At 41.6% G+C, this 25,410-nt stretch overlaps 1 protein-coding gene across 4 annotated transcripts in view; it reads left to right on the forward strand.

Moving 5' to 3' along the window:
- LOC145349855 (diacylglycerol kinase beta-like) overlaps positions 1-25,410 on the forward strand; it is a 534,763-nt gene that overhangs the window by 158,025 nt on the left and 351,328 nt on the right. For 3 of the 4 annotated variants that reach the window (XM_080198449.1, XM_080198451.1, XM_080198450.1), the window contains 2 exons: positions 3,529-3,694; positions 21,331-21,393. In XM_080198449.1, coding sequence (XP_080054575.1) covers positions 3,529-3,694; positions 21,331-21,393 — 229 coding nt within the window. The remainder of the gene's footprint in view (positions 1-3,528; positions 3,695-21,330; positions 21,394-25,410) is intronic. The other variant, XM_080198452.1, reaches the window with a different exon arrangement.

Raw genomic sequence — 25,410 nt, forward strand, 5'->3', positions numbered from 1 at the left:
GTTAATGCTCATCACTGAGGGATTTATGATAGTTTATTTACGTTTTTGCATACAGTGCAGCTTCCCAATGGGCAATTTAAATCGATTACAGCAGGAAATTTGTATTAGAATAGTTCTATCATGTTAAAACGAATATCTGTACAGAGGTGTAATTAGCTAATGGACTCTTGTGACAATTAATGCTGCCTTATTACAAAGTGACTGACCAGAAGAATTACAATCAATGCCTGACCCATAGCTTTATTCATCATTTTCAGTACCTATTCCTTCTGTCATTTCTGTGTCATGCAAGTTTCAATTTGGAATGTATTTTGTCACTACTTACATCATTAATTTTATGATAATGACTACATTTCTCTCTTAAACGCATTGTAAATACAATTGTGGTTTCCTTTCATGCAAAAATATTGAGCATCACAGTAATTCAAGCCCCATGAGTATGAACGTTTACAATCAGGTTTTTTGATGTCCATTGCAACATCTGAATATTTAGTTGGAAGCAGCATGTGGACTAAAACGGATGCCAAAAACTTGTGGCACAGGAAAAGGATTTTTTAAAATTCATAATTTTCATTTGTTACTCAACTTGTAATTGTTTAGCTCCTAATATATATGAAACTTGGTAATACAGAGGTTGAGTATTGCTGGAAAAAGATTTTTTGTCAAAACCTTTTGTCTTGCACCCATCAAAACATTTCACAAGAATTCAAATCCAAGGGACGACAGATTTATACGGCATGAGAAGAAAGTGCTGATTGGTTGATTAGGGGAACCTGTGGTGGAGGCGTTGCTGTGGAGGAGGCAGCAGTTGCTGGTGACTGATAGTAAACTGCCAAGTGGTACACCCACAGCTGATACTGCTGAGCAAGGCAGACCCCAGAGTGAAGTCTTTCTTGCTGATCATAAACCAATTTTCAATAAGAAAATGAGGGGGTAGAGCTACTTTCCTCAAAAAGCATAGGACTCCTTTAGAATTCTAAAAATTAGAAGATTTATTTAAAAAAAACTTAAACTACAAGATAAAAGTTGTACAGTTTTTAAAAAAAAAATCTTAGAGCCACCCACTAAAAAAATGCTTGGTCAAAAGTAAACAGTTAAACCATCTTTTTGGCACTAACCTCGATTAGATTCTAATCACGATAATCCAAGAAATACTAAAATACAACAAAAGTGAAGGAATTGTTGTCACTTTAATAAAGGTACACCTCACAACTTCTTAGACATTTCCACCTTGATGGAGAATTCCAAAAGTAGGTTCAGAAGTAAACTGTTTCCTTAAACAAACTCTCCAGGCTTCACACTGAGTGGATGCCTCCAATTCAGAACTGAAAACTGAAGCTTCTCAGCATTTCACACAAAGGAACTTGTCTTCAAAGGTTCCCCCCACCCCCACCCCCCACTCCCACCCCCCACTCCACTGCAACTCAAAATCTTTTTCCCCTTTAACATCAATTTTCATTGTCCTTAAACACTCTTTTTTGAATTCAACTTCCCCAAATTTAATCTTGCATGTTTTTTTTTCTGTTTTGACTCTACTTTTGGGTCAATAAATTTAACATATCTTTAGTTTAATGTATTCATAGAACCCCTGTAAGATGCAAATATTTCTTGTCATCCCTCAACTCCCTTCTGAAACTTAACCGTTGAAGGAACAATTTCCTCGCTTATCTTTCAATGCAAATTTAGATCCAACTATTTACTTGTTAGTCTGAAGCAGTTGAGGCCCAAATGCCCAAGTTTGGGCTGACACTGGCAAGCAACATTGGCGCAACACAAGGGCCAATCAGTGACCATCTCGAACAGAGAGAATCTAGCCATCGCACTTTGATATTCAATGACGTTACCATTGCTGAATCCCCTATTATTAACATCCTGTGAGGTATCATTTACAAAAAAGCGAACTGAATTAGCCATATAAATGCTGTGGCTACAAGATCCACTCAGAGCTAGGAATCCTACAGCGCTTAACTCATCCCTTGACTATCCAAAGCCTATCCACCATCTACATGGCACAAGTCAGGAATGTGGTGGAATACGCTCCTCTTGCCTGGATGAGTGCAGCTGCAACATCATTCAGGAGATTAACACCATCCAAAACAAAGCAACCTGCTTGATTGGTACCACTTCCACAAACATTCACTCCCTCCAGCACTGACAAGCCACGGCAGCAGTGTGTGCCATCTGCAAAATGCACTGCAGGAACTAACCGGGGCTCCTTAAGCAGCGCTTTCCAATCCCAAGACCCCTGGAATCTGGAAGGACAAGGGCAGTGGACGCATGAGAATACCAGCAAATAAAAGTTCTCCTTCAGGCTACTCCCCATCCAGACTTGGAAAAGCATTGCTGTTCCTTCATTGCTGCTGGCTTAGAATCCTGCAACTCACTCCCAAGCAGCACTATGCATGTCCATACACCAGAGGGACTGCAGCAGTTCAAGAAGGCAGCTTACCACTATCTTCTTGATGGAAATTTGGTATGGATAATAAATGTTAGCCTAACTAGAGACACCCATAAGCCATAAATGAATTTAAAAGAAACACAAACTCACCATAACCTTTCATTACAAATCCACAAACCAAACACTTTTACACTTCCATCTTTTAGACTTAACAGACAGACTGTCTCTGGGAACCATCCCCCTGTTTAACTAAATTAACCCTGGTGTCTCACACACATACATATAGTTTTCTTAACTCAAAAATATAAAAATGTGCATGTCTCATCGCACAAGCAATGTTTAAAATTCTAACCAGGCATTTTGACTAATTGAGCTAGGCGTTGCCCTGAGGAACGGACCAGCAAATGGCTGTCATCTATTTTGTGCAGCTGAAACAGATGCAATGTGTGTGCCTGTTCTTTCTGTCCGCAATGAACCAGACCCAGTGTATCAGTACATGTAGCTTCCAGCATGTACAAATGCACCACATGCAAGCCCTACTGATTATCTTAAATTGGTTGTCAGGACAATTGTTAGTACCCCTGATTATTTAACAAATGTTGTCCAGTCACACATCTGATGATGAGCACTGTGTTTTGAATTTTGCGAGCACAGCTGGTTGGGTATGGCCTATATCTTGTTGTGAACAGCAGGAGGGACATGTTTTGATACGATCCACAATCTTTGAGAAGAGCCAAAGATGTAAAGAACATTGAACCTGTTTCAGGTAAACAGAATAACTGGCAGGCGTTCTCTGGTTCATACCTCAGGGCAATGCCATGACAAATCAAAGTTAGACTGCCTGGCTTAAATTTTTAAAAACGTTTAACAGCCGCCGTCAGCTGCTGCATTCTCCATGGCAATGTTTCCACCAATCAGAGTCCACTTGCCAACCAATCAACACTTTTTTTTCCTCATACAATATAACTTCCTTGTCTGCTTTGGATTTGTATTCTTGCAAAATGTCCTAACGAATGCAAGATGAAAAGGTTCAACAAAACTTTTTTCTTCAGCAATACATGCATATGTTGTTGAATAAATTGTTGGCATTATATGCTCTTTGTTTCAATCAATGTTTTCTTTGTCACCAGCCTATAGACTATGAAGGCTTCAAATTATTCATGAAGACATATCTGGAGGTGGAAATCCCAGAGGAGCTCTGTCAACACTTATTCATGTCTTTCAAAAGGAAGACGTGCCAAAATTCACCAGAATCCCAGAGGCAAGGCTCAAGCAATCCACAGTTTAATCTGTTGGGTAAGGATCAAGTTAATATGGTATCACTTTGACATTCAAATGGCTAGGTTTTGTTTTTCTGAAAAACAGGTTCCAACTGCTGTTCTCCCAAATAGAGTGATGTAGTTAGTGGTTTGCAGGAATATGGGAAACCTAATCCCTGCAAATGTAGCAAATGTTTTGGTTAATGACCCTATTGTTCTGTTTTTGGTCATGCTTTGACTCTAGGCAATACAGTGTGCTTTGCGAAACAAAGTTAATGTTTATTGGAAATGTTTAATTTGGCAACCCAAACTGCTGAGAATTTAATGATCTGCATATGTTCAGAAGGTAACTGATGATCAATGCAATTTGTCAATGCACCGGTACATGAAAAATTGTCATAGTGTGTAGAACTATCTCATAATGCTCACTACAGCATTCTGTCTCTCAAATGGTTACAGTAAAGGGTATTAGAGCCTGACCATCTGTGTTCTGGGCAGTTGTGTTCTGCCTTTATCCAAGGAGGAATCTCCTACAATTAAAGGAGACTATATCTAGAAAAACAACTAATGGCATGAATGAAGAATGGTTTTAATGGAAGGGCATTGTGATTTAACATTTCTAACACAAGTGTGGAATTATATTTGTTAGGGTCAGAGCACTTATTTGGCAGATCTCCCATTTGTTTGATGTTACCACATAAGAAAGATTGACCTCATTATTTCTGCACTGTGACTGTGACAATAATTTTATTTTGATTTATTATTTGGCTGCAAAGATGCCGTTTCAGACCATTTCTTTTTTCAGTCAACGAAATAAAAGTTGCTCGCGTTTACAAAATGCGTACTGTATTTGGGAGGATCAAAGGAAAAGGTCAGTGAAATGTTTGAAATTCGAAAAAAGAAAGAAAAAATAGTTTGACTCAGACCTGATGATGAAACAGTAAAATCAAAGTTAAACTGATAACAAATGACGGAAAGGAATGAATAAAAATAGATGGAGAAGAGGAAGGGAGAGAAAATGGAATGGGGGCAGTCACTTGGGATTTAATAGCTGCGTGGAGGACTCGGGTGGAAAAGGTAGTTTAAAGAACTGTTTGAAAACAAGTAAAAGGGAAGAGAGTAATTGTGCTCCAGGCACTACAAGTAAAGGAAAAACTAAAGAAGAACGGTAATTAAACTAAGAAAGAGAAACAAGAGCTGTATGAGTAAACATTAGGTCAGGAAGACAGGTTCAGGTGTTTAACCAGTTAACTCCCAGTTAAATTGGAATGTATTGCAGGCAGAAATTCAACTTGAAGTGTATGACATGGTGGCCAATACTGAGCCCTGGCTGCAGAATGGCCAGGGCTGGGACCTAATGGTTATAAAGTTAATAACAAAGAAAGGACAATTGGAGAGGAGGAGGAAACTTTGGTGATTAAGGATAGATCATATCCATGCAGATTTCAAGAGAGGATATAATTAGGGGTATGCAGGAAAATTAAAGAATAGGAAAACTTGTGGGAATTGGTGCATAGACCCTTTTGGAAGAAGCTGTGAAGTGAGAGCTTGCATACCAGCAGAAATTGAACAAACATAATGCAAAGGCAGAGTGATTTTAATGGGTAATTTTAACTTTCATATCGGACAAACTAGCCAACAATTGTCTTTTGAATTTCTTGAACATGTCTGAGAGAGTTTTCTGCAATAGTATGTTTAGCAATAGAACTAACAAGAGGGCGTGTCATATTAGACTGAGAAATGAGACAGATTTAGTTAACATCTTATTAGTGTTAGAATGTTTATCCAGTGGTTATCATTATACATTTTACTCACAACTCTGAGTGAAGAGGTTCTTCCTCAGCAGAATGGCTTGCCCCCTTATTGTTAGACTGTGACCTCTAGTTCTGGACGTCCACGACATCACGAACATTCTTCCAGCTTCTAACCAGCCCAGATCTATCAGGGTTTTATATGTTTCTATGAGATCCTCTCTTATGCTTCTAAATTCCAGTGAGTACAAGCCCAACGTTACTTTTGGTTACCGTATTAGCATACGTTTGAGTATAACAGTGGTACAGAACTATTAGGTTCAGGAGCTTATATTTGAGGAGCAATCTGCTAACTCAAAATAAGTTGGTAACGGGTTGTATCCATATGGGGAGTCACAGATGTTTGGCTTTAAAATGTTGAATTATCTACAGATGACAAGATGATTCATTAATGGAAGGATACATAAACATTTGAGGGTTGTTGGCAGCCAGTTAGTCAGCAGTCTCATTGGCCTGGAAGCTCAATTAACAAGATTCATCATATGTCATCTGTAATTCCACTGTGAAAGTCTTGCTTATTAATGAGAAATATCAACATAAATGAGTGGGTTAAAAACATGTATGCTTCAAAATGTGTCTAGCCTGCTGTTGAGCGTTGTCAGATTCATAGTTGCTGCGTGTTTAGGTAGCCGAGCCCCTCCGGTAAAATGGGTGGGGCCCTGAAGAAAGACAAAACAGCTTCCAAGATGGAGTGGGGTGAAAACAAAACTCATTCGATAAAATGACTGAAGTTCCTGATAATCAATGTACAATTTGCATGTGCATAAATAGTTGGTCAATCAGTTATGTTTTGTTAGTGATATGGATGACGTTGTAACTGCATTGCAAAAGCTGCTGGTACTCAGACACTTGTGGGGTGAAATTGATGATGCAAAATTGGCAAATAGTGAACTGACAGCCTTGTTCACACCAGTTCGGTTGTCTTTTCCGTTGTTTTTTTTTTACGAGTAATTGTTCATGATTTGTAGAAGATTCCTACCCTCAAAACACTTGATAATTCTTCTCCCTGCCTAGCCCTGCTCTCAGCACTGGTTGGTGCCTGGTTATTTTTCACCTTTTGAATCAGATTTGGGCATTTTATCACATTTAGACGTACCGTTTATGTTATGCTATTGTGTAAGTAACATCTGATCAGATATGTCTGATCAATATTTTAATAAAGCAATTATCCCTTTCTGACCTTATAAATCTGCTATGACAATCAACAATATTACATCTAACCAAATCTAGAATTGCCTAAGTTCTTTGTGTGGGAGCTTTCCTACAATGATAAATTATGGCTTTGTGCTTTATTTTCTCATCTTCTGATCTTCAAACTAATATTTTCTGAATTTGGCTGGGGGGCAAAAAAAGGTAAAATCACCTGTAGTCAATATGTACTTTATCAGGTTTTAAAAAAAGAAGACAAAATATGTGTAGTCTTAAAACTTCTTGGTCTTGGAAAGAAATACTTATCAGTAAACCTTGCAAAGCATAATGTAAAATTTGATGAGCATGATCGGCTCCATTCAGAGCATCTTGTCCCTATGGGTCCTGACAGCACAAGTTGGGGGAAGTTCAAGGAGTGTTCTATATTGATGCTGCCTTGCAGTCTGCAGCCAAAACAGTGTTCTCTGCACAAAAATCACTTTCTGTGTGTCGTGCCAGGTTTGCACTACGCTGAATTTAACTTCATATGTGATAACATAATGTGGGAGCATACTTTTAAAGGTTATATTGAGTTTAAAATTAGAGCTTGCTACATTTTAACGTGCTGTCTATAAAGAGATGGAAATAAGCAAGTCCTCATTTTAAGATGTCCCAAATTAGTTTGTTTTGTTTTAACATTGTTTTTGTTTTAGAAATGCTTTCCCCAATTTAAATCATGACTTTAGAGACATTTTGCATCATCAGCTTTCTCCTATCGTCGTCGCCAATCTTTATTGCTGCCTATCCTCATTGGTAATCGTTACTGGTTGCTTTTTTTATTCATTGGATATGGGTGTTGCGGAGTGGGCCAGCATTTGTTGCCCATCCCTAATTACCCTCAAACTGAGTGGCTTGTTAGACCATTTCGGAGGGCATTCAAGAGTCAATCACGTTTCTGTGGGCCTGGAGTCAAATGTAGACCATAACCGTTAAGGATGCAGATTATCTTTCCTAAAGGACATTAGTGAACCAGATCGGCAATGGTTTCGTGGTCATCATTCGACTTTTAATTCCAGATTTTTAGTGAATTCAAATGTCGCTATCTGCCGTGATGTGATTTGGGTCCCCAGAGCATTACCTGGGTCTCTGGATTATTAGACCACCCCCTCCATTTCATTGGTTCCTTTCCTGTAACATCGGGTCCTGTAACCCAACCTACGCCATTGCTAAGGAGACTGTTTTATTGTTTTCAAGGAAAGATCAATTTTTTTTTAAATCCTAGAGGCACCCAAAGCAGTTGTTTTCAAGCAGAAAGTTGGATTTAAATTTTCTTTAAATTTTGGAGGTTCAGGAGTGCCTGCTGTGGGTGAGAATCTTAAAGTACTTTTAAACATGAGCTGAAAATCCCCAGTAAGTGCTGATAGTTGTGTGTATAGCTGCAAAGGAAGCAAGAAAAGCCATCAGCCTGGCAATGAATCGTAGAACCCTACAGTGCAGAAAGAGGCCCTTCAGCCCATCGAGTCTGCACCGACCACAATCCCACCCAGGCCCTACCCCCATATCCCTACATATTATACCCACTAATCCCTCTAACCTATGCATCCCAAGACACTAAGGGACAATTTCTTAGCATGGCCAATCAACCTAACCCGCACATCTTTGGACTGTGGGAGGAAACCGGAGCACCCCAGAGGAAACCCACACAGGCACGAGGAGAATGTGCAAACTCCACACAGACAGTGATCCGAGCCGGGAATCGAACCCAGGTCCCTGGAGCTGTGAAGAAGAAGTGCTGACCACTGTGCCACTGTGCCGTCCCTGAAATTGGATGTTTTCAAACATCTTGAGGCTAGTGAGTGTTATCTAATTTGTATTTACACAGAATTCCGTTTTGATTTAAGTGATTAAAATTTAAATTTAATCAGAAAGATGCACGCATAGTGTGCAGTATTTGTATATTGTTTTTCTCAGGTGAGAATTGTCCAACATAACCTAACTCCAGCTTTAACATTGATTGTTGTGGGAACCCGTGATTTGCATTAGGTTTTTTCACTTAACGTGGCAACTCCAGGAACGCAACCACAACCTGGGTTCAAATCCCACCATGGCAAACGGTGAAAGTCAATTTCACTAAACACCCGGATTTGAAAGTCTTACTGATAACCATGGCCAATTGTGGTAAAATCCCATCTGGTTCACTGATGTCCTTTTAGGGAGGACCATCCTCGGTCTGGCTTGCATGTGACACTAGACCCATAGCAACGTGGTTGACTCTCAATTGTCCTCTAAAATTGACAAACCAGCATCACCCACATCCCGTAATTGAATTTAAAATAAATCTCAGTCTGCGGAAGGCACCCTCTCCACTGTTGACTGGAAGATCTGAGCCATTGTACGTAAGAACATAAGAAATAGGAGCAGGAGTAGGCCGTTGTATCTTAATCACCTGTCAAAGCATCAGCTGGGAGAAGGTATAGTCTCACCAAAGCCCTGTATAATTGCAACAAGACATCCCTGCTCCTGTACTTGAATCTTTTTGCTATGTGGACCAATATACCATTTGCTTTCTTTACTGCCTGCTGTACCTGCATGTTTACCTTCAGTGACTGGTATACAAGGATACCTGTGTCTAGCTGCACATTCCCCTCTCTCAATCTATAGCCATTCAGATAATAATCTGCCGCCTTGTTTCCGCTACCAAAGTGGATGACTTCATATTTATCCACATGGTACTGTGTCTGCCTTGCATTTGCCCACTCTCTCAACTTGTCCAAATAACACTGAAGCATCTCTGCATCCTCCTCACAGCTTACACTTCCAACCGCCGTGTCTCATCTGCAAATTTGTAGATAACATATTTAGCTCCTCCGTCAGGATGTATTGTGAACAGCTCGGGTCCCAGCACTAATCCCTGTGGGACCTGACTAGTCCCTGACTGCCATTAGGTTTCTTCCCAATCCTTGTTTCCTATTAGCCAACCAGTTTCTTTGCATCTTGGTGTTTCTCAGCTCCACCCATACAAATTTCACATCATTGGAGTTAAAATCCTTCCTCACAATTGTGTTAATTCCCTCTTTAACCAGCAATGCAATCGCGCCACCTTTTCCTTTTTATCTGTCCTTCCTAAACACTGGATGTACCTTGAGTTTGAATTGTGTGATTGACATGGCAATGGACCTTCCTGGAGTCTGCGTTTGTGAAAAAAAATAATACTCCTTGTTTAACTCCATGAAAATCTGCTGCTGATGACTTTTAAATTGGCCACCACTGACAGGGTTGGGGGGTGAAGGGGCTGTTGAGAATGCACGTCAAAACTACACTAATTGCAGACAGAAGAGAAGGCGAATTGGGTTTCAGTCTTTCTCTCTTCCCATGTCCATACTTTAGTTTAAATCTTTCGCAACGGCACTTGCAAACCACGCTGATAGCTTGGTCCAGGCTCTGCTTGGTTGCGAGCCATCTGGCCTGTACGTGTCCCATCTCCCCGCAGTGTCCCAGGAATCTAAAACCCTCCCTCCCGCACCATGCCTCCTGCTGTGTATTACCTGCACTATATTTGTATGGTTTATATATATATATTCACTAGAGTGTGGCACCAGGAGGAAATTGGAGGTGGCTACTTTTGAGGTCCTGCTTGTTAGTTTCTTTGTCAGCTCCCTGAAATCTGCCTCCAGAACCATATCCTCTTTCTACCAGTGTCGTTGGGATGGATATGGATTATGATCCCTGGATGGCACTGGCACTATTTCCCAGAGGGACCATCACTGTTTCTAATCATAGAACCCTACAGTGCAGAAAGAGGCCCCTCGGCCCATCGAGTCTGCACCAAACACAATCCCACCCAGGCCCTACCCCCATATCCCTACATATTATACCCACTAATCCCTCTAATTTACACATCCCTGGACACTAAGGGGCAATTTCTTAGCACGGCCAATCAACCTAACCCGCACATCTTTGGACTGTGGGAGGAAACCGGAGCACCCGGAGGAAACCCACGCAGACACGAGGAGCATGTGCAAACTCCACACAGACAGTGACCCGAGCCGGGAATCGAACCCAGGTCCCTGGAGCTGTGAAGCAGCAGTGCTAATCACTGTGCTACCGTGCCGTACCATGTTCGGAACTAATCTGGTACTCACCCCTTTCCTCTCTGTCCGCATATCTTTAAGCTGCAAGATGACCACGTCCAGAAGTGTGACATCCATGAAACTCTTAACCTCACGAGTGCACTGCAGTGACACCAGCTGCTGCCCAAGTTCCAAAACCCAGAGCTCAGTTTTCCCCAGCTGACCACACTATTTTCATGTGTGGTTGTTAGGGACACGAGAAAGATACTAGAGTTCCTGCTTTGAACAGACTGTGCACTCTATGGGTCCAAGATGTCCTATCTTGCCACTATTTATTGGACTGATAATTGAAATAAAATTAAGACCAGCAGCTCAACAATCAGCAACTTACCATATGCTGGCTTCACTTCATTCTGCAGAGTCTTAGCTTAAGTGTTTTTAACACAACTAACCACATAATTTGCTGAAAAATTCAGAGCCCTTTTTTATCCTATTCTTTGCTATTTAGACTTTACATTATCCCCTCTGAGTGATTTGAACTGGTTTTAATTATGATTAATTGTCAAAATGGCTATAAATTATTATACTGATTAATTTATCTAGTCTAACTTTATAGTTTAATTTATATTCATCCCACATGACATTTTGCCTGTTGCTGTGACTTTGTTAAATTATTCTTGTCTGGTTCAAACTCTGAATTTGATCACAGCGCATCTCCTCCCATGGGCTTGTCTCAGTCTGCTGTTCCTCTCCGGGGCTTCTTTTAATCTAATTTCCATTATCCTGCTACATTGAAATGAATCCATCTTTCCCTGCGCTTTGCTTGCCTTTCCTTGGGTCATCTGCAATCCTTGTCTTTCCTGTTCGAATTTCGGCTAAACCATTGCAGGCGTCATACCAATTTGGCAGGTTTGATTTGATTGATTATTGTCGCATGTATTGGGATGTAGTGAAAATTATTGTTTCCTGCAAGCTATACAGACGAAACATACCATTCATAAAGTACATGGGAGAGAAGGAAAGGGGAGGCTGCAGAATGTTCTGATACAAACATTTTCAGTTTTTCTTTTGGCACAGCAAGCATTTGATTACTCTTCTCAGTCTGAACAGTGTCTGACATGCTTCCTGACAGACACCTTGCTCTCAAGTTGTTCTTACCTCTGAATGAAAGAGGAAGGCATAATTGTTAGCTCATCAAAGTTACTTTGTTACTACAAGCAAGTTGATCCACCAATTACTCTTTCTTCACTGAATATTTTCAAGCATATTTATCCGCAAACTTTAACATTAACATTGGTAATGATTAAACACTACCTTTGTCAGTAAAATTTGGCCCAATTTTTAGCTATTGATGAGTAGACGAACGAAAGAAATTCCTTATCTGATGAACATTTGCTCACCAGGGACCCAAAATAGGTTGATAACTTCGGTGAGAGGATGCACAAATTTTGTTGTACCACATTGATTAAACGCACTCTGTACTTATTTGATTGGCTTTCAGTAAACAATTAATATTTTAATTCAAAATCATGCTATTGATGAGGTGAGATTTGCTGGGACAATTTCCCCTGAGGCAGAGGAGGTTAAGCGGAGATTTCAAGACTTTTGAAATAATGAAGAGTTGTATTAATCTGAATAGGGAAAGATGATTCCCTCTGGGGAATTGATGCAGAAGGATCATTAATTTATAAATGTCAGGAATAAGCAGAGAGGTTAGGAGATAATCCTTTACACAAAAAGGTTGTTGGAACATGGAATGCTTTGTCTGGGGGAGTGGGTGAGGCAGAAACCGTTATCTCCTTTGGGGGAAATTTGTCTAAAAATTTGAAAAGAAAGTTGTCAAGTTATGAGAAAGGAACAAGATAGTGAAATTTGGAAATGGTCAACATTAGATACAGTGAACCAAAGCTATAGACTTGCGTGGTTCTATGTGCATGAAAACATTTATTGATTTTAAATTCCATTTTTTATTGTTCCAACAACAGAAAATCTGGAAACATTCCGCTGATTTGGTAGCACCTATAGAGAGAGGGAAACAGAGCTAACATTTTCAGGTCCATGGTGTATTCATCAGAACCAAAAAAAGTTAGAAATGGTTAGAATTGTAAAGGTACATCTTGGAGTGTTGTGGGTCTGGAGGAGGTTGCAGCAATAGGAGGACGAGGCTATAGAGGGATTTTAAAATTCAGGTGTCGCTGAATAAGAACTAAAGTAGGTCAGCAAGCACAAGGGTTTTTGATGAACAGGGCTTGATGCAAGTTAGGGCAGCAAGAGTTTTGGATGACCTCAGGTTAATGGAGGGTTAAACAAGCTTGAGTAACCAGGAGTGCATTGGAAGAGTCAAGCCTAGAGATAACCAAAGGGATGGATGACTGTTTAAGGAGCAAGGAAGCTGAGGCATGAGTGGAGTTGGGCAATGTTACAGAGGTGAAAATAGGTAGTCTTAATACAGATATCTGGCTAGGAGCTCATCTCTGGTTAACGAGATTGCGAGCAGTCTGGATAGTTTCCAGGGGAAAGATGGAGTAGGTGGCTTGGGAACCAAAACTGTGGCGGGGACCAAAGACATAAGTTTTATTAATTCCAGTTAATTAATATTAGTTATTTATTTATCACAAGAATTAAAAGTCACCATAGAATCTTTAGTTGTGTAAGCTTTATGTTTGAAACCATTGTGGAAGTTTGCATTGTCTGCTGTGCTTTTTGATTTCATTAGGCTGACACATGATCTATTGCAACACTAAATATGCTTGGTGCAAGCACTATTGTTACCATCTTTTGTAGCAGTTTTCGTGACTAAAACTTTAGCTCAGCAAAAAGTATGCTGATGTAGACAGATTGAACCCAAGTTATCAGATTCTCTCTTTTGCATAATTTGCGAACTGGCCCACTTCATTGCATTTCTGTTCAACATACTACTTTACCGTGTAATCTCTGTCATCCATCTGTTGTATCTCTGCATCTTTAATTTAGAATTTATTCCCCTTCTCAGTTTAATATATACAGCTTTCTTTTTCACTGTAGATTAGCAGTTTGTTGGTTTCTCTCTCTCCAGTGCTCATGTCTGCCTACATTAGCTATTTGATTATGATTTGAATCTGTTGGTTACATAATTAAAGAACGTTTGATTACTTTCCCCATTCTTTCATCCTGTAAAGTCGGATGGCCATCAACTTCAGAAACAAAAAGTTAATGACATTAACGATGTGCAAAATCATTTGTTGCTTGGTTTATGCAGTATATATTCGTGTCAATAACAAAGGAGAAAATGTACAGCTGGGGTCTCTGGTAATAATTGGACCTGCTTCATCCTCTAATAAACATCTTGCACAGGTATCCCTTATGGAAAAATGAGCTAAAGGGAAAAAAACAAGGAAATCAGGCTGTGAATACAGCATTCTGATTGTGTGTCCCTGCAGACTAGATACAGAGGAATTCCCAGTTGGAGGATACAGGATCATGATGTTGGTGAGTGCTGGGGTGCAAGGTTGTGAATTTTTTCAGCCCTGCAGAAGGTCCCAAGATCTGCATGCATGCAGGAGGGGGGTCCTAGCATCTAATGTCTCAGATTCCCCGTGCTGCCAGATCCTGACCAGTCCCTTCACCCTGACCTTCATCCACCATTATCTGCTTGTGTCAGTTGCTGATGCCTGCTGTCTAATAGGCTTATGAGTGGGAGGATAACTGTGATAGCAGGAGTGAGAAATAAAATGGGATCAGGGTACGTGATGAAGAGGAGGTCTACAAGTTGGCGATATTTCTGGATTGGAGATGGAGGTTAGGAGAGGCTGGCAGTTTTTCTACTCCCCCATTCTGCCTCTCCTACGTCAGCTGTGATTCATTTGGTAATGTCCTCACCTTCCAAGTCAAAAGGTTGTGTGCACTTAAGCCCCACTGCAGGATTTGAGCACAGAAATCGAGGCTGAAACTCCAGTACAGTACTGAGGGAGTGCTGCACTGTCAGAGGCTTTTTTTGGATGAAACGTTAAACCGTGGCCTCATCTACCCTCTCAAATGGATGTAAGTAATCTCAGGGCATTATGTTGAAGGGGAACAGGGAAGTAAATGCAGTGTTCTAGCCAATATTTATTCCTGATCAATATCACAAGACAAATGACCTTGCTATTATTGCACAACTGTTTGTGGGAGTTTGCAGACTGCAAATTGGCTGCCATGTTTCCTACATTACAACTGAGGACATTTCAGAAGTACCTCATTAGATGATTGCTTAGGGATGTCCAGTAGTTGTGAAAAACACTATATAAATGCAAATCTTTTTTTCTCTTTTTATTTTTCCTCTCCCACTCCAACCTTCCCTTCTCATTTTTATTGCCCCAAGCATCATTGTCCTTTGTACCCCTCCACTCCAGTCTTCAAATTTTATGGCACAGTGGTTAGCGCTGCTGCCTCATGGTGCCAGGGTGCAGAGTTTGGTTCTTGGCTTGGGTCTGTGCAGAATCTGTGCCTTCTCCCCATGTCTGCGTGGGTTTCCTCCGGGTGCTCCGATTTCCTCCCACGGTCTGAAAGACGTGCTGGTTAGATGCATTGGCCATGCTAAATTCTCCCTCGATACCCAAACAGGTACCGGAGTGTAGGGGATTTACACAATAACTTAATTGCAGGGTTAATATAAGCCTACTTGTGACATTAATAGATAAACTTTAACATTAAACTTCAAATTTATCTTACAATTCCAAAGATAGCAGCAAACATTTCTGTTAATCATTGTGAGGATAACAATGCAGATCATGCAGTTGAAGTTGTGAAGTTCAATGTAGAGTGAACACCAATATTGAGTATGTGTGGACAGAGTAATAGTTAATGTAATAACAAATGTTGATTTCATACAAAAAAGAATCGTTATTGTAAAAACTGTTGTTTATCAAATCTCATTATTCCAAATTGAAGTAAAAGATAAATGACAGTAATGTGTCCCCGAAAAGAAATTGAAATATTGTTAATCAATAGAGAGAATTTCCACAGAATGATTAGAAATGTTTTAGCAGATAAGCTTTGGTACTGAAAGATAAAAGTCAGATTTGTGGCTTAAGCCTCTTCTAAAGGTCTGAACTTGGAGATGGCTTATATAACCACTAAATAAAGCCCTAATAATTGATATGGTTGCAATATTTCACAATATTTGAGATCCTGGCTCATTCTAAAAGGCACCTTAGTCATCTGTGATAAATCATTGTCCTGGTTATCATTGATTAGCAATCTGGAGATGCTAATTTGGGTAGAAAACATTTTTTTCATAAGGGATCCAGTCTACTTTAGATGTGACCTGATTGTCCACAATAACATAGGTTTCCTGGTTGGAAAATTAAAATTCAGATGAAGGTATGAAGGATGATTGTCTCTCAAGTAGTAGCCAAAGGATAGATATCATAGCAGAAGAAGAAAAGCTGATCGTCTGCTTCCATTCTGCCCCGATCAACACTTCACATGAACTTGATGTCTGACATTTCCAATATCTGCACCTCAAATGGATTCAGAATTTACAATGAACGAATATCTGAAATCTCTGCATACAGCTTTCTTCTATTAGCATCAGTTGAGATTAGGACAGGTTTATTCCATTAGAAAACCTGGGGGTGCTACTGCTTCCTAACCTGGCACATGTTTCTGGAAGAAGTCAGGTTAATGCAGTCAAATGTTGGCTCACCAAAATTTGGGGAAACCAGTAGTAAATTTTAACTCTTTCAGAAATGGTATCTGCATAGCTGGTCCAGTTATATTTCTTGTCCATGGTAACCTCCAGGATATTGATGATGGAGTATTCAGTGATAGTGGTGCCTTTGACTGTCAAGGGGAGATGGTTATATTCTCTCTTCCTGGAGGTGATCATTGCAAGCCACTTGTGTGGTGACATGACCACTCACCAGCCCAAGGTTGAGTGTTAACCTGGTTTTACTGCATCCAGCTACCGAAGCTGGAACTCTGAGGAGTTGTAAATGATCCTGAACTCTGTGTAATCATCAGAAAAAATCTTGTTTTGACCATTTGATGGAGAGAAGATCACTGATGAAGCAGCAGGGGATGCTTGTACTTTGGGCACTTCCTTGAGAAACTCCTGCAGTAATGCCCTGTGGCTGACCCACAACAATCCACACCGTCTTCCTTTGTACCAGGCATGACCCCAACCAGTGGAGAGTCTTTCCCGTGTTTCCTGCTGAATTCAGTAGATGTCACACTTCATTACATCAAGGCATTATCCAATGAACAGGAATTCTGCTTTTTTGTCTGTGTTTGGACCAGACCTGCGATGAGGTCTGGAGTTGAGCAATCTTGATGAAACTCAAACCAAGGTAACACAGCTGGTATAGCTAATGAATTTGATGGGAGCAAATGCAAATTTAAAAAAAAATGTTTTCTACCTTTCCATCGCTATTTAGAAATGAAGTAAAAGTTTTTGTTAGTTTCACATTTTATGATTGTTTTAAAAAGGATTAGAATTTATTATTAATAACGGTTGAAAGATTTCTTTAATAAAAGGATGTGAAACCATTACTGCATGATTCATTTCTAAATGCGGTTAATGTAATCCTAAAATCCAGATTTGTGGCTTTGTGCATAAGAAATCAATTTTTGTAGATCATATAAAACATGTTATAACTGTCATTGGAAATTTCATTAAAATAATAAAATTGGATGTGTCTTCAGTACATGTCCTACAAAATTGTTACAATGGAAATCTGTGGTTTCTGCTTGGGTAAGAAGAACATTCCATTTCAGCTAAAATGTTGTACTCCAAATTTTAGCTTGGGATGTAAGCATCGCTGGCAAAGGCCAACATTTATTGTCCATTCCTAATGCCCTCGAGAAGGTAATGGTGATGAACTGCCTTTTTAACTGCTGCAGTCCATATAGTGTAAGTGCTGTTAGGCAGGAGTTCGACCCAGCGATAGTGAGGAACAGTGTCATGGTTCCAAGTCAGAATTGTGTGCGTCTTGGAGGGAACTTGGGGGTGGTGGTGTTTCCACGTGCATGTTGTCCTTGATTTTCCAGATTGTAGAAGTTGCAGGTTTACATTGTGGTAGCGGTGTAAGCTATCTGCAAGATGCTTGATGAGTTATTGCAGTGCGTAGTGTACATCAAACACACTGCTGCCACCATGCACCAATGCTGGAGGGAGTGAATGTTTCGGGTGATGGATGGGGTTCCAGTTAGGGGGCTGTTTTGTCCTGGATGGTGTTGAGCTGCTTGAGTACAGTTGGAGCTATATGTTTTGGTTACACTCCTGACTTGTGCTTCGTAGATGTTGGACGGGCTTTTGGGCCCACGGAGGTGAGTCACTTGCTCCAGTATTCCCAGCCTCTTCCCTGTTCTTACAGCCACAGTATTTGTATAATTAGTCCAGTTGAGTTTATGGTCAGTGGTACCTCCCAGAATATTGTTGATGATGCTGTTCAATGTCAAGTGAAATTGGATAGACTTTTTCTTGTTCAAGATGGCCATTATTTGGCACTTTGCGTGGTGTGACGGTTACTTGCCAATCAATCCCAGCCTGAATGTGGTCTGGATCACGGACTGCTTCGGTAACCAGTTGTGGAGTGGTTAAATTTCTGGATGTGCAAGAGGCTAGAATGAGTGGGAGGAAGTAGACTCTCCACAAGAGGATCACCCAATATCACCTATATCAGATCTTCCATCAGCGTTCCCACTTAGCTGCACATGTGAACAGGCAAGCAGCAGCCTGGAAAGTCCTGCATTGACCTTGTTTCATGTTAAATACTACACAAGGAAATTTTAATGTGCACCTGGCAATAGTGTTGGTGTGGAAGGAGGTGATCCTTCCTGCTCAGCAGCATCGTGCCTCTCGCATCTGGCATGTGCACAGTAGCTGCATGTTGCAAAGGCAGAGACATACCTTTCAGCTGTAGTGCAGGAGTACTCGAAGCAAGCACAATAACCTAGCACAGATTGCCCAACCCTGTGGTGACAATTTTGGGCCCAATTTTGATGGAGCTTCCCGGCAAAATGCTGCCAGTGGGCATCTTTGCAGCAAACAAAAGTCTGATTCGACCAGAGATGCATTCAATTCAAAAATCTAAGCTAAGTTGCTGTAATAAGCTGTCATTGCTTAACATTGAGCTTTGTCAATGAACCAGGAGCATTGTCACATCTGTTTCTCATTTATGTCTCCTCCCATACAGCAGAATTCTCCTCCTCTTTGAATTCCACCTTCTTTTGAAGAAAACATGAATATTTTTGATGCCCGTAATGCTGGACAAACACATTCAGCAATGAACAAGTCCTAAATAAGATTTTCTCCCCCTTCCTGCCTTTTATTTAAGGTGAAGTAGTTTGGAAATGAATGGGCATCATCTTTGGACAATATTCATTCAGTTTGTAAAAAAAAAGGTAAAAATCATGTTCCCCACAGCACCGTTTATGTCATTGGTTTCCAAAATGTTGTCCATTGGGCTCTTGTTTTCTGTAAGAACTTGCAGTTTGGTTCTTGAAGCCCTGATTCTATCACTACATTGTACCTTTCTGTACCTAGTTTCCTGGGTTGTCCACTTTGGAAATTTGTGGGCCTGGAGATTGGAAAGTGCTATTCATCATGCAGTTGCCTCACTTATAGATAAGTATGAGTCTGAATATCCAGATTCGCTGATCTCAGCAGTTTGCGATTGTGAGAATTAATAAGATAATGGACTAACTCTTTTCAAATAAAATTGTACGTTGCTTTCTGCTCACAAGTAGATGTTCGACTAGCATAGGAGAAATCACAGCATTAGGAAAGTGCTGATTTCCTATGGAGTGGTGTTTCTGTAGCCTGTTGCATATGAGTTGAGGTGTTTCCCCCTATTTTGTACTTGTTGTCTCTAGAAGCTAGATTATCTGCAAAAATACTTGAATGACTTACCTCGCATTAAATTGATCTTTCTCTCCCAGCTAAGTCCCAGGGCCATATCCAAATAGATACCCCATCTCTCCAAAGGATCCCACAAAGGTTAGACCTGCTCCTAACAGATCTAATCTGCACATGACATGTTTGCTAACTGTTAGCATATTTGCTAATGAAAATTAGGTCTGACTGGAGAGAGCTACTGTGTTACATGGGTAGCTGCCACTGCAAAATGCACAAATCCTGACTCGGGCCGCTTTCTGCTCCCATGGAAACGGTGGGTGCCGTTTTCGGAATGGGAATTCATATTTCAATCTCTTCTGCTACTTTTGCAGTGGAAAGGCTCAACATCAACACTATCATCTAGAGGAGATGCTGCTTTTAGCTTTGCACATTTCAGCATAGCTATTATTAACACTGTGGAGGCATCTACAAACTCCTGTAAGAAGAAATGGTACCCTTTTATGGGAATCTAATATGTTGTTTAATAACATTTCCAGAAAAAGAGTGCTAAGACATCCAAAAAGTATTTTGAGTTTTATTGCTATCTTCTTGCTACTTTCAACTTTAGGCCTGTAAATGCATTATAATTATTTGACAAACTAAATGCTAAATTTAGCTTTCAAATCCCTGAAAGTGCATCTTTTATGGTAATGTTCAGTGTCTATGTGAACTGTTTAAAATGGTTGTATTTGACGTTGTTTAACATTCTAGGCTGAATTGTTTAACCTTTCAAACCTATGCCCTATTTTGATTTGAAGGCCTTAATTTGATCTCCATTTGAAATGTTTGAGATTCCAAAAGGAGAGATGAGATTGCACTGTTTGTAAATTAAAGACCAGGTATACTTGTGTGTTACAAATCCTACCTTGTGATTTTGAGATTAATGGGGCGAATTTTTCCCATTCCACCCAACGTGGGAATCATAGCAGGCGAGGGGGGACCATGGAAAAGTTTGTTGACCTCGGGCGGAATTTTCTGGTTTCGGATTGAGCGCAGCCAGAAAATCCCACCCCCTATGGTTTTTACCAAATATGTGGGGTTTTTGTTTTGTTTTTATTCCAATTCAATCAAATCAAGTCCAACTCAGAGTCTCAACAAGTTGAAACCTTCCCAATCCAAGCTGACAAGACAGGGCTACCTAATGACTTCATGCATGTCGATACTGCACTTGATCTTAGCCAACTGCACTTGATCTTAGCCAAAAGGCTGAGAAGCGATAGGGCACGTTGACCAGCACTATTGAATGAAAGTTAACAAACCGTTCTCTCTTCTGTTACTCGTCATTGTAACAGCAACTTGCTCAATATTTTGGCTAAGATCAAGTGTAGTATTGACATGCTGTGCTTGGTTGAAGTCATCCGGTTACATTTCACCTTCATTTGAAGCATTCTTTAATAGCCTTTTGGCTAAGGTGCAAATGAGATCAAGCCTTGGAGGAGGAGCTATGCCTACTCCAATCAGCTTGGATCATGTAGATCAAGCCCAAGGCAGGAGGCGAGAGCCCTGTCTTGTCAGCTTGGATCAGGAATGTCCCAACTTGTTGGGACTCTGAATTGGACTTGATTTTATTGAATTGGAATAAAAACAATTTTAAAAGTAACCATACCGTTTATCAGATTGTTATAATATTTCTATTAGTACAATGCTTGTGATTCAATCTGGTTTAAAAAAAAACTAATTGTCATAGCATAGCTTTTCATGTTTCATATTTTTTTTCTTTCAAAAAGAAATTGAAGTAATGATGATATTTAAAAGCTGCAACATTTTGTAATTAAATGAAATTGCTTTTAATTATTATTTGTTATAGAACCAAAAACTATAGATGCTGGCATCTCCTTCCAGACAGAAGTAGCATGTGCTCCTATTACAGGTACATGGTGTATCCTTCCTTCCTTTTGAACCTCACTGTTCTGTGACCTTTCACGCAGGCTGGCTAAGTTTTACAACTATGTAGTGGGCTGTATGCAGATGTGTAAATAGAACTAAATAACTCAGTTTGCAAGCTTGCGATCACCTTTCTGTGCACCATCATATAATGTATCATCTCTGATTATGATGGCCATTTCATTTTAAGTGATTCATATGTGATATCCTTGTTACTGGATAAGTAAACCATATGGGTGAATCTTACCAAAAATGCAGTTTCACACCACTCCAGCACCATGTTCCTCCTGAATCGTCCACCACGTAATGACTTAATTCCTGCAAGCACTGGGAAGCTCCATATAAGTGGCTCCCCAGCACATGTTCCACAGTTGAAAGGGCAGCTGAGAAACCAGCACTGTGCTTTTCAGAGGGGGATGTCACTAGGATGCTGGACGGCCGTCCAGCACGGTGACCATCCCTGCCTGGGATGCAGGGTCAGCCCTGATGAATGCAAGTGTTGATGTGGAGATGCCAGTGTTGGACTGGGGTAAACACAGTAAGAAGTCTCACAACTCCAGGTTAAAGTCCAACAGGTTTATTTGGTAGCAAAATCCACTAACTTTCGGAGCGCTGCTCCTTCATCAGATAAGTGGGAGTTCCGTTCACAAACAGGGCATATAAAGACACAAACTCAATTTACAAAATAATGGTTGGGATGCGAGGCTTTACAGGTAATCAAGTCTTAAAGGTACAGACAATGTGAGTGGAGAGAGCGTTAAGCACAGGTTAAAGAGATGGGTATTGTCTCCAGACAGGACAGTTAGTGAGATTTTGCAAGTCCAGGCAAGTCATGGGGGTTACAGATAGTGTGACATGAACCCAAGATCCCGGTTGAGGCGTCCTCATGCGTGCGGAACTTGGCTATCAATCTCTGCGCTGTCGTGTGTCGTGAAGGTCGCCTTGGAGAACGCTTACCCCAAGGTCAGAACAGAACTCCCACTTATCTGACGAAAGAGCAGCGCTCCAAAAGCTAGTGGCTTTTGCTACCAAATAAACCTGGTGGACTTTAACCTGGTGTTGTGAGACTTCTTATGAAGTCTTGTGAATGCAAGTGCAGCATAGAAGAAGACAGGTCAGAAGTGTCAGAAGATGAGTGATCATCTTCCCTTAGCCAGGGTAAGTGAACCACTCCCAGTATCCCACTGGACCCCCTCGTTGCCCCAATTCTTCTCGCAATCAGCCATCTTGGCTTTTGCCAACACCAGGTACTCCCCCACCCCCACAATCAGTAGGTTTCCCAGTAGTTCCCATGCCCCTCATACTCCAGCTCCCACCTGCCACACCTCATCACCATCTTAAATGTCAACACTCCCACCCACACTCTCCCTGTCTGTGTCATTGCAGGACAAACTCAACCACGACAGGCGTCAGTGGGAGATGTGTCACAGCTGTCACCCACGCCTGGCACCAGCCCAATAAGTAGACAAGCTTCTGGATCACTTCCTGGTGAGCACCTCATAGTTGAGGATCCACAGCAGGCGGAGGCAGGGAAGTCCCAGGGAATCAGCACTCAGAGGGATGCCGGAGCCCAGGACTCTGCTGAGTCCCTTACTGATGATGTGCCCCTCGGTCTGTTTGCCCCACAGCTGCTGGATCTTTAAAGGCAGAGTCACAAGTATCAGGAAGGGATGACAGCAGCCCTCCTCGGACTACAAGGCCAATTGGAGCAGTCCCATGGCCTTCCATCTGTGGAGATGTCGTCACCGAGGCCAACGCTGTGAGGCTGGCGTCTGCAGTGGAGACCTTGGTGCAAGACATGAACTCCTTGATAGGAGGTGTCCACGCCATGGTACAGGGCTTCAACTGCATGGTGCAGACAAACTGTCAGCATCAGATGACAGCGGGTCTTCAGGATTTCACTCCAGCGTAGGGACCCCCAGGAACCCGAAGGGATGAGGATCGGCAGGAGTACTACCCAGGACCCTCTAGAGTCTGGGCATCCCCAGCCTATCTTAATCACCCCCTCCACGTGGGCAACACAGTCTCCAGCCCCTCACGCTGTGAAGGACATCAGTCCAACATCTGTGCTGCCCAAAAGCAGACCTAGACCCTCGAGGTCCCAGCTCTCAGGGGGACACCCACCAAAGTCACCTCAGGCAAAAGGGTGTGGAAGTCAGTAGGCCACCTCGGTCTCAGCTATGGGTCTTGGGGAGAAGCCGAGATACAGTGGGAGGAAGATTATGAAGCAGCAGACACTTGGGCACAGGTGAATATAGGCACTATTGCAGTAAGGTCACAACTTTATCCTAAATGTTTATCAGTATATTTCACTTCATTCACCTATGGAGCCTCCACCTTGCCTGTTCCTGCCAACAAGTTTGGAGGAATGACCACGCTCACCCAGCATCTAATCCCTGTGAAGTGTGAGAATGGCAGTACCATGTCCCTCCCACCCTCTTGTCAGCCCCCGCAGAGGAAGGACCCTCCCTCAGCTGCAATGTGGACAGGAATCCAGGGAAGAGCGCATGGGAAGCGCTGCCTGGATAAGAGTCTTTAAAGCAAGGGTCGGCCTGACGTGAAGGGAGGGTAATCCCTGTAAATTACTCTCTTCCCAAGCCTCTCCCTGAAATGGTGATTCTGGGACCCCCATCCCTGGTCCCCCGTTTGAACCTGTCTGTGTCCCCTGAGTCGTCCCCAGCACCCCTTGTGCAATGCGCGCCGTCAAGGGTGCTGGTTGCCTGAGGTGCTCACCTTCGAAGGTAGGTGCCAGGTTCACGTTTATGTAAGTCTGTTGTAAATGGCCCCAATGTGATGTCACGCTGGCACCAGCCGAATATTCTGTGTGGGCTCAGTACCCAGACAGTGCTCGCTACTGACACGCTAACGTCTGCAAACGAGCTTTCTGCAGTCCTTTCTCGCCACTCCACCGGCTAAGGGCCAGGAAGATTGGAACTTGGAAACTTGCTGGCGTGATTGGCACCCTCTGGATTTTGAACACATGCCGCTAACACTGCAGATGGCGAATGCAGCTCAAAATCACCCGTGTGTCTATTGCTTACTGGACCTGAAACTGATCCAAATATCATTCATTGACATAAACACTGATGGTTGTGTAATGGTATCATGTCTTCCTGTTGGATGAGTAGAACCTCGAAGCAGGTGTCTAACCTTTCTCTCCTTACAGCATGATGATAGACTAAATGCAGTAAGTCTCACGATATGAAAAGTATTGCACGCTAGACTTGTTAAAATTCACAATAAAAAATGAATATGTTAACATCAGTGGGACTGTCAAAATCATAACTCTAACATAAATACGGTGTTAGCCAGAACGCTCGCCTTTCGTCAGAAGTTTGTGGATTCAAACCTCACTCGTGACTTGAGCTCACAAATCGACGCTGACCCTTCATTGCGGTATTTGAGGGTGTGCTGCACTATCAGTGGTGCCGTCTATCAGATGGGACATTAAATCGAGTTACAATCTGCCTTCTCAAGTGGGTGTAAAGTGGCACTATTTTGAAGTAGAATGGGGGGGAAGTATTGGTGACTATTATCTGGTCACTATCACAATGCTGTGTGGGGGAGATGGCTGTCTGCAGATTGGCTGCCGTGCTTCCTATCCTACACCAGTGACCACACTTCAAAAGTACTTCATTTCTTGTAAAACACTTTGGGATACCCAATGGTCATGAAAGACACCATATAAATGTAAATATTTTTTAAGAGCAGTTGTCCATTAAGAGAGATGAGGAAGCAGGTCCATGTGAACCTGTGAATTGGGAGCAGGAGGAGGCCACTCAGTCCTACAAGCCTATTCCGCTATTCAGGAAGATCATGGCTTATCCAATTGTAATCGTAACTCCGCGTTCCCATCAACCTCCAATAACCTTTCACCCCTTGCTTATTGCAAATCTATCTGGCACTGCCCTAAAATATTTAAAGGCACCACTTCCACCTCCCTTTTGTTCCAGAGACTCTCAACCCTCTGAGTGAAAACACTTCTTTTCATCTCTGTCTTAAG

The sequence above is a fragment of the Carcharhinus amblyrhynchos genome, chromosome 11, assembly GCF_965287045.1.
Source record: "Carcharhinus amblyrhynchos chromosome 11, sCarAmb.v2.hapA, whole genome shotgun sequence".
NCBI lineage: Eukaryota > Metazoa > Chordata > Chondrichthyes > Carcharhiniformes > Carcharhinidae > Carcharhinus > Carcharhinus amblyrhynchos.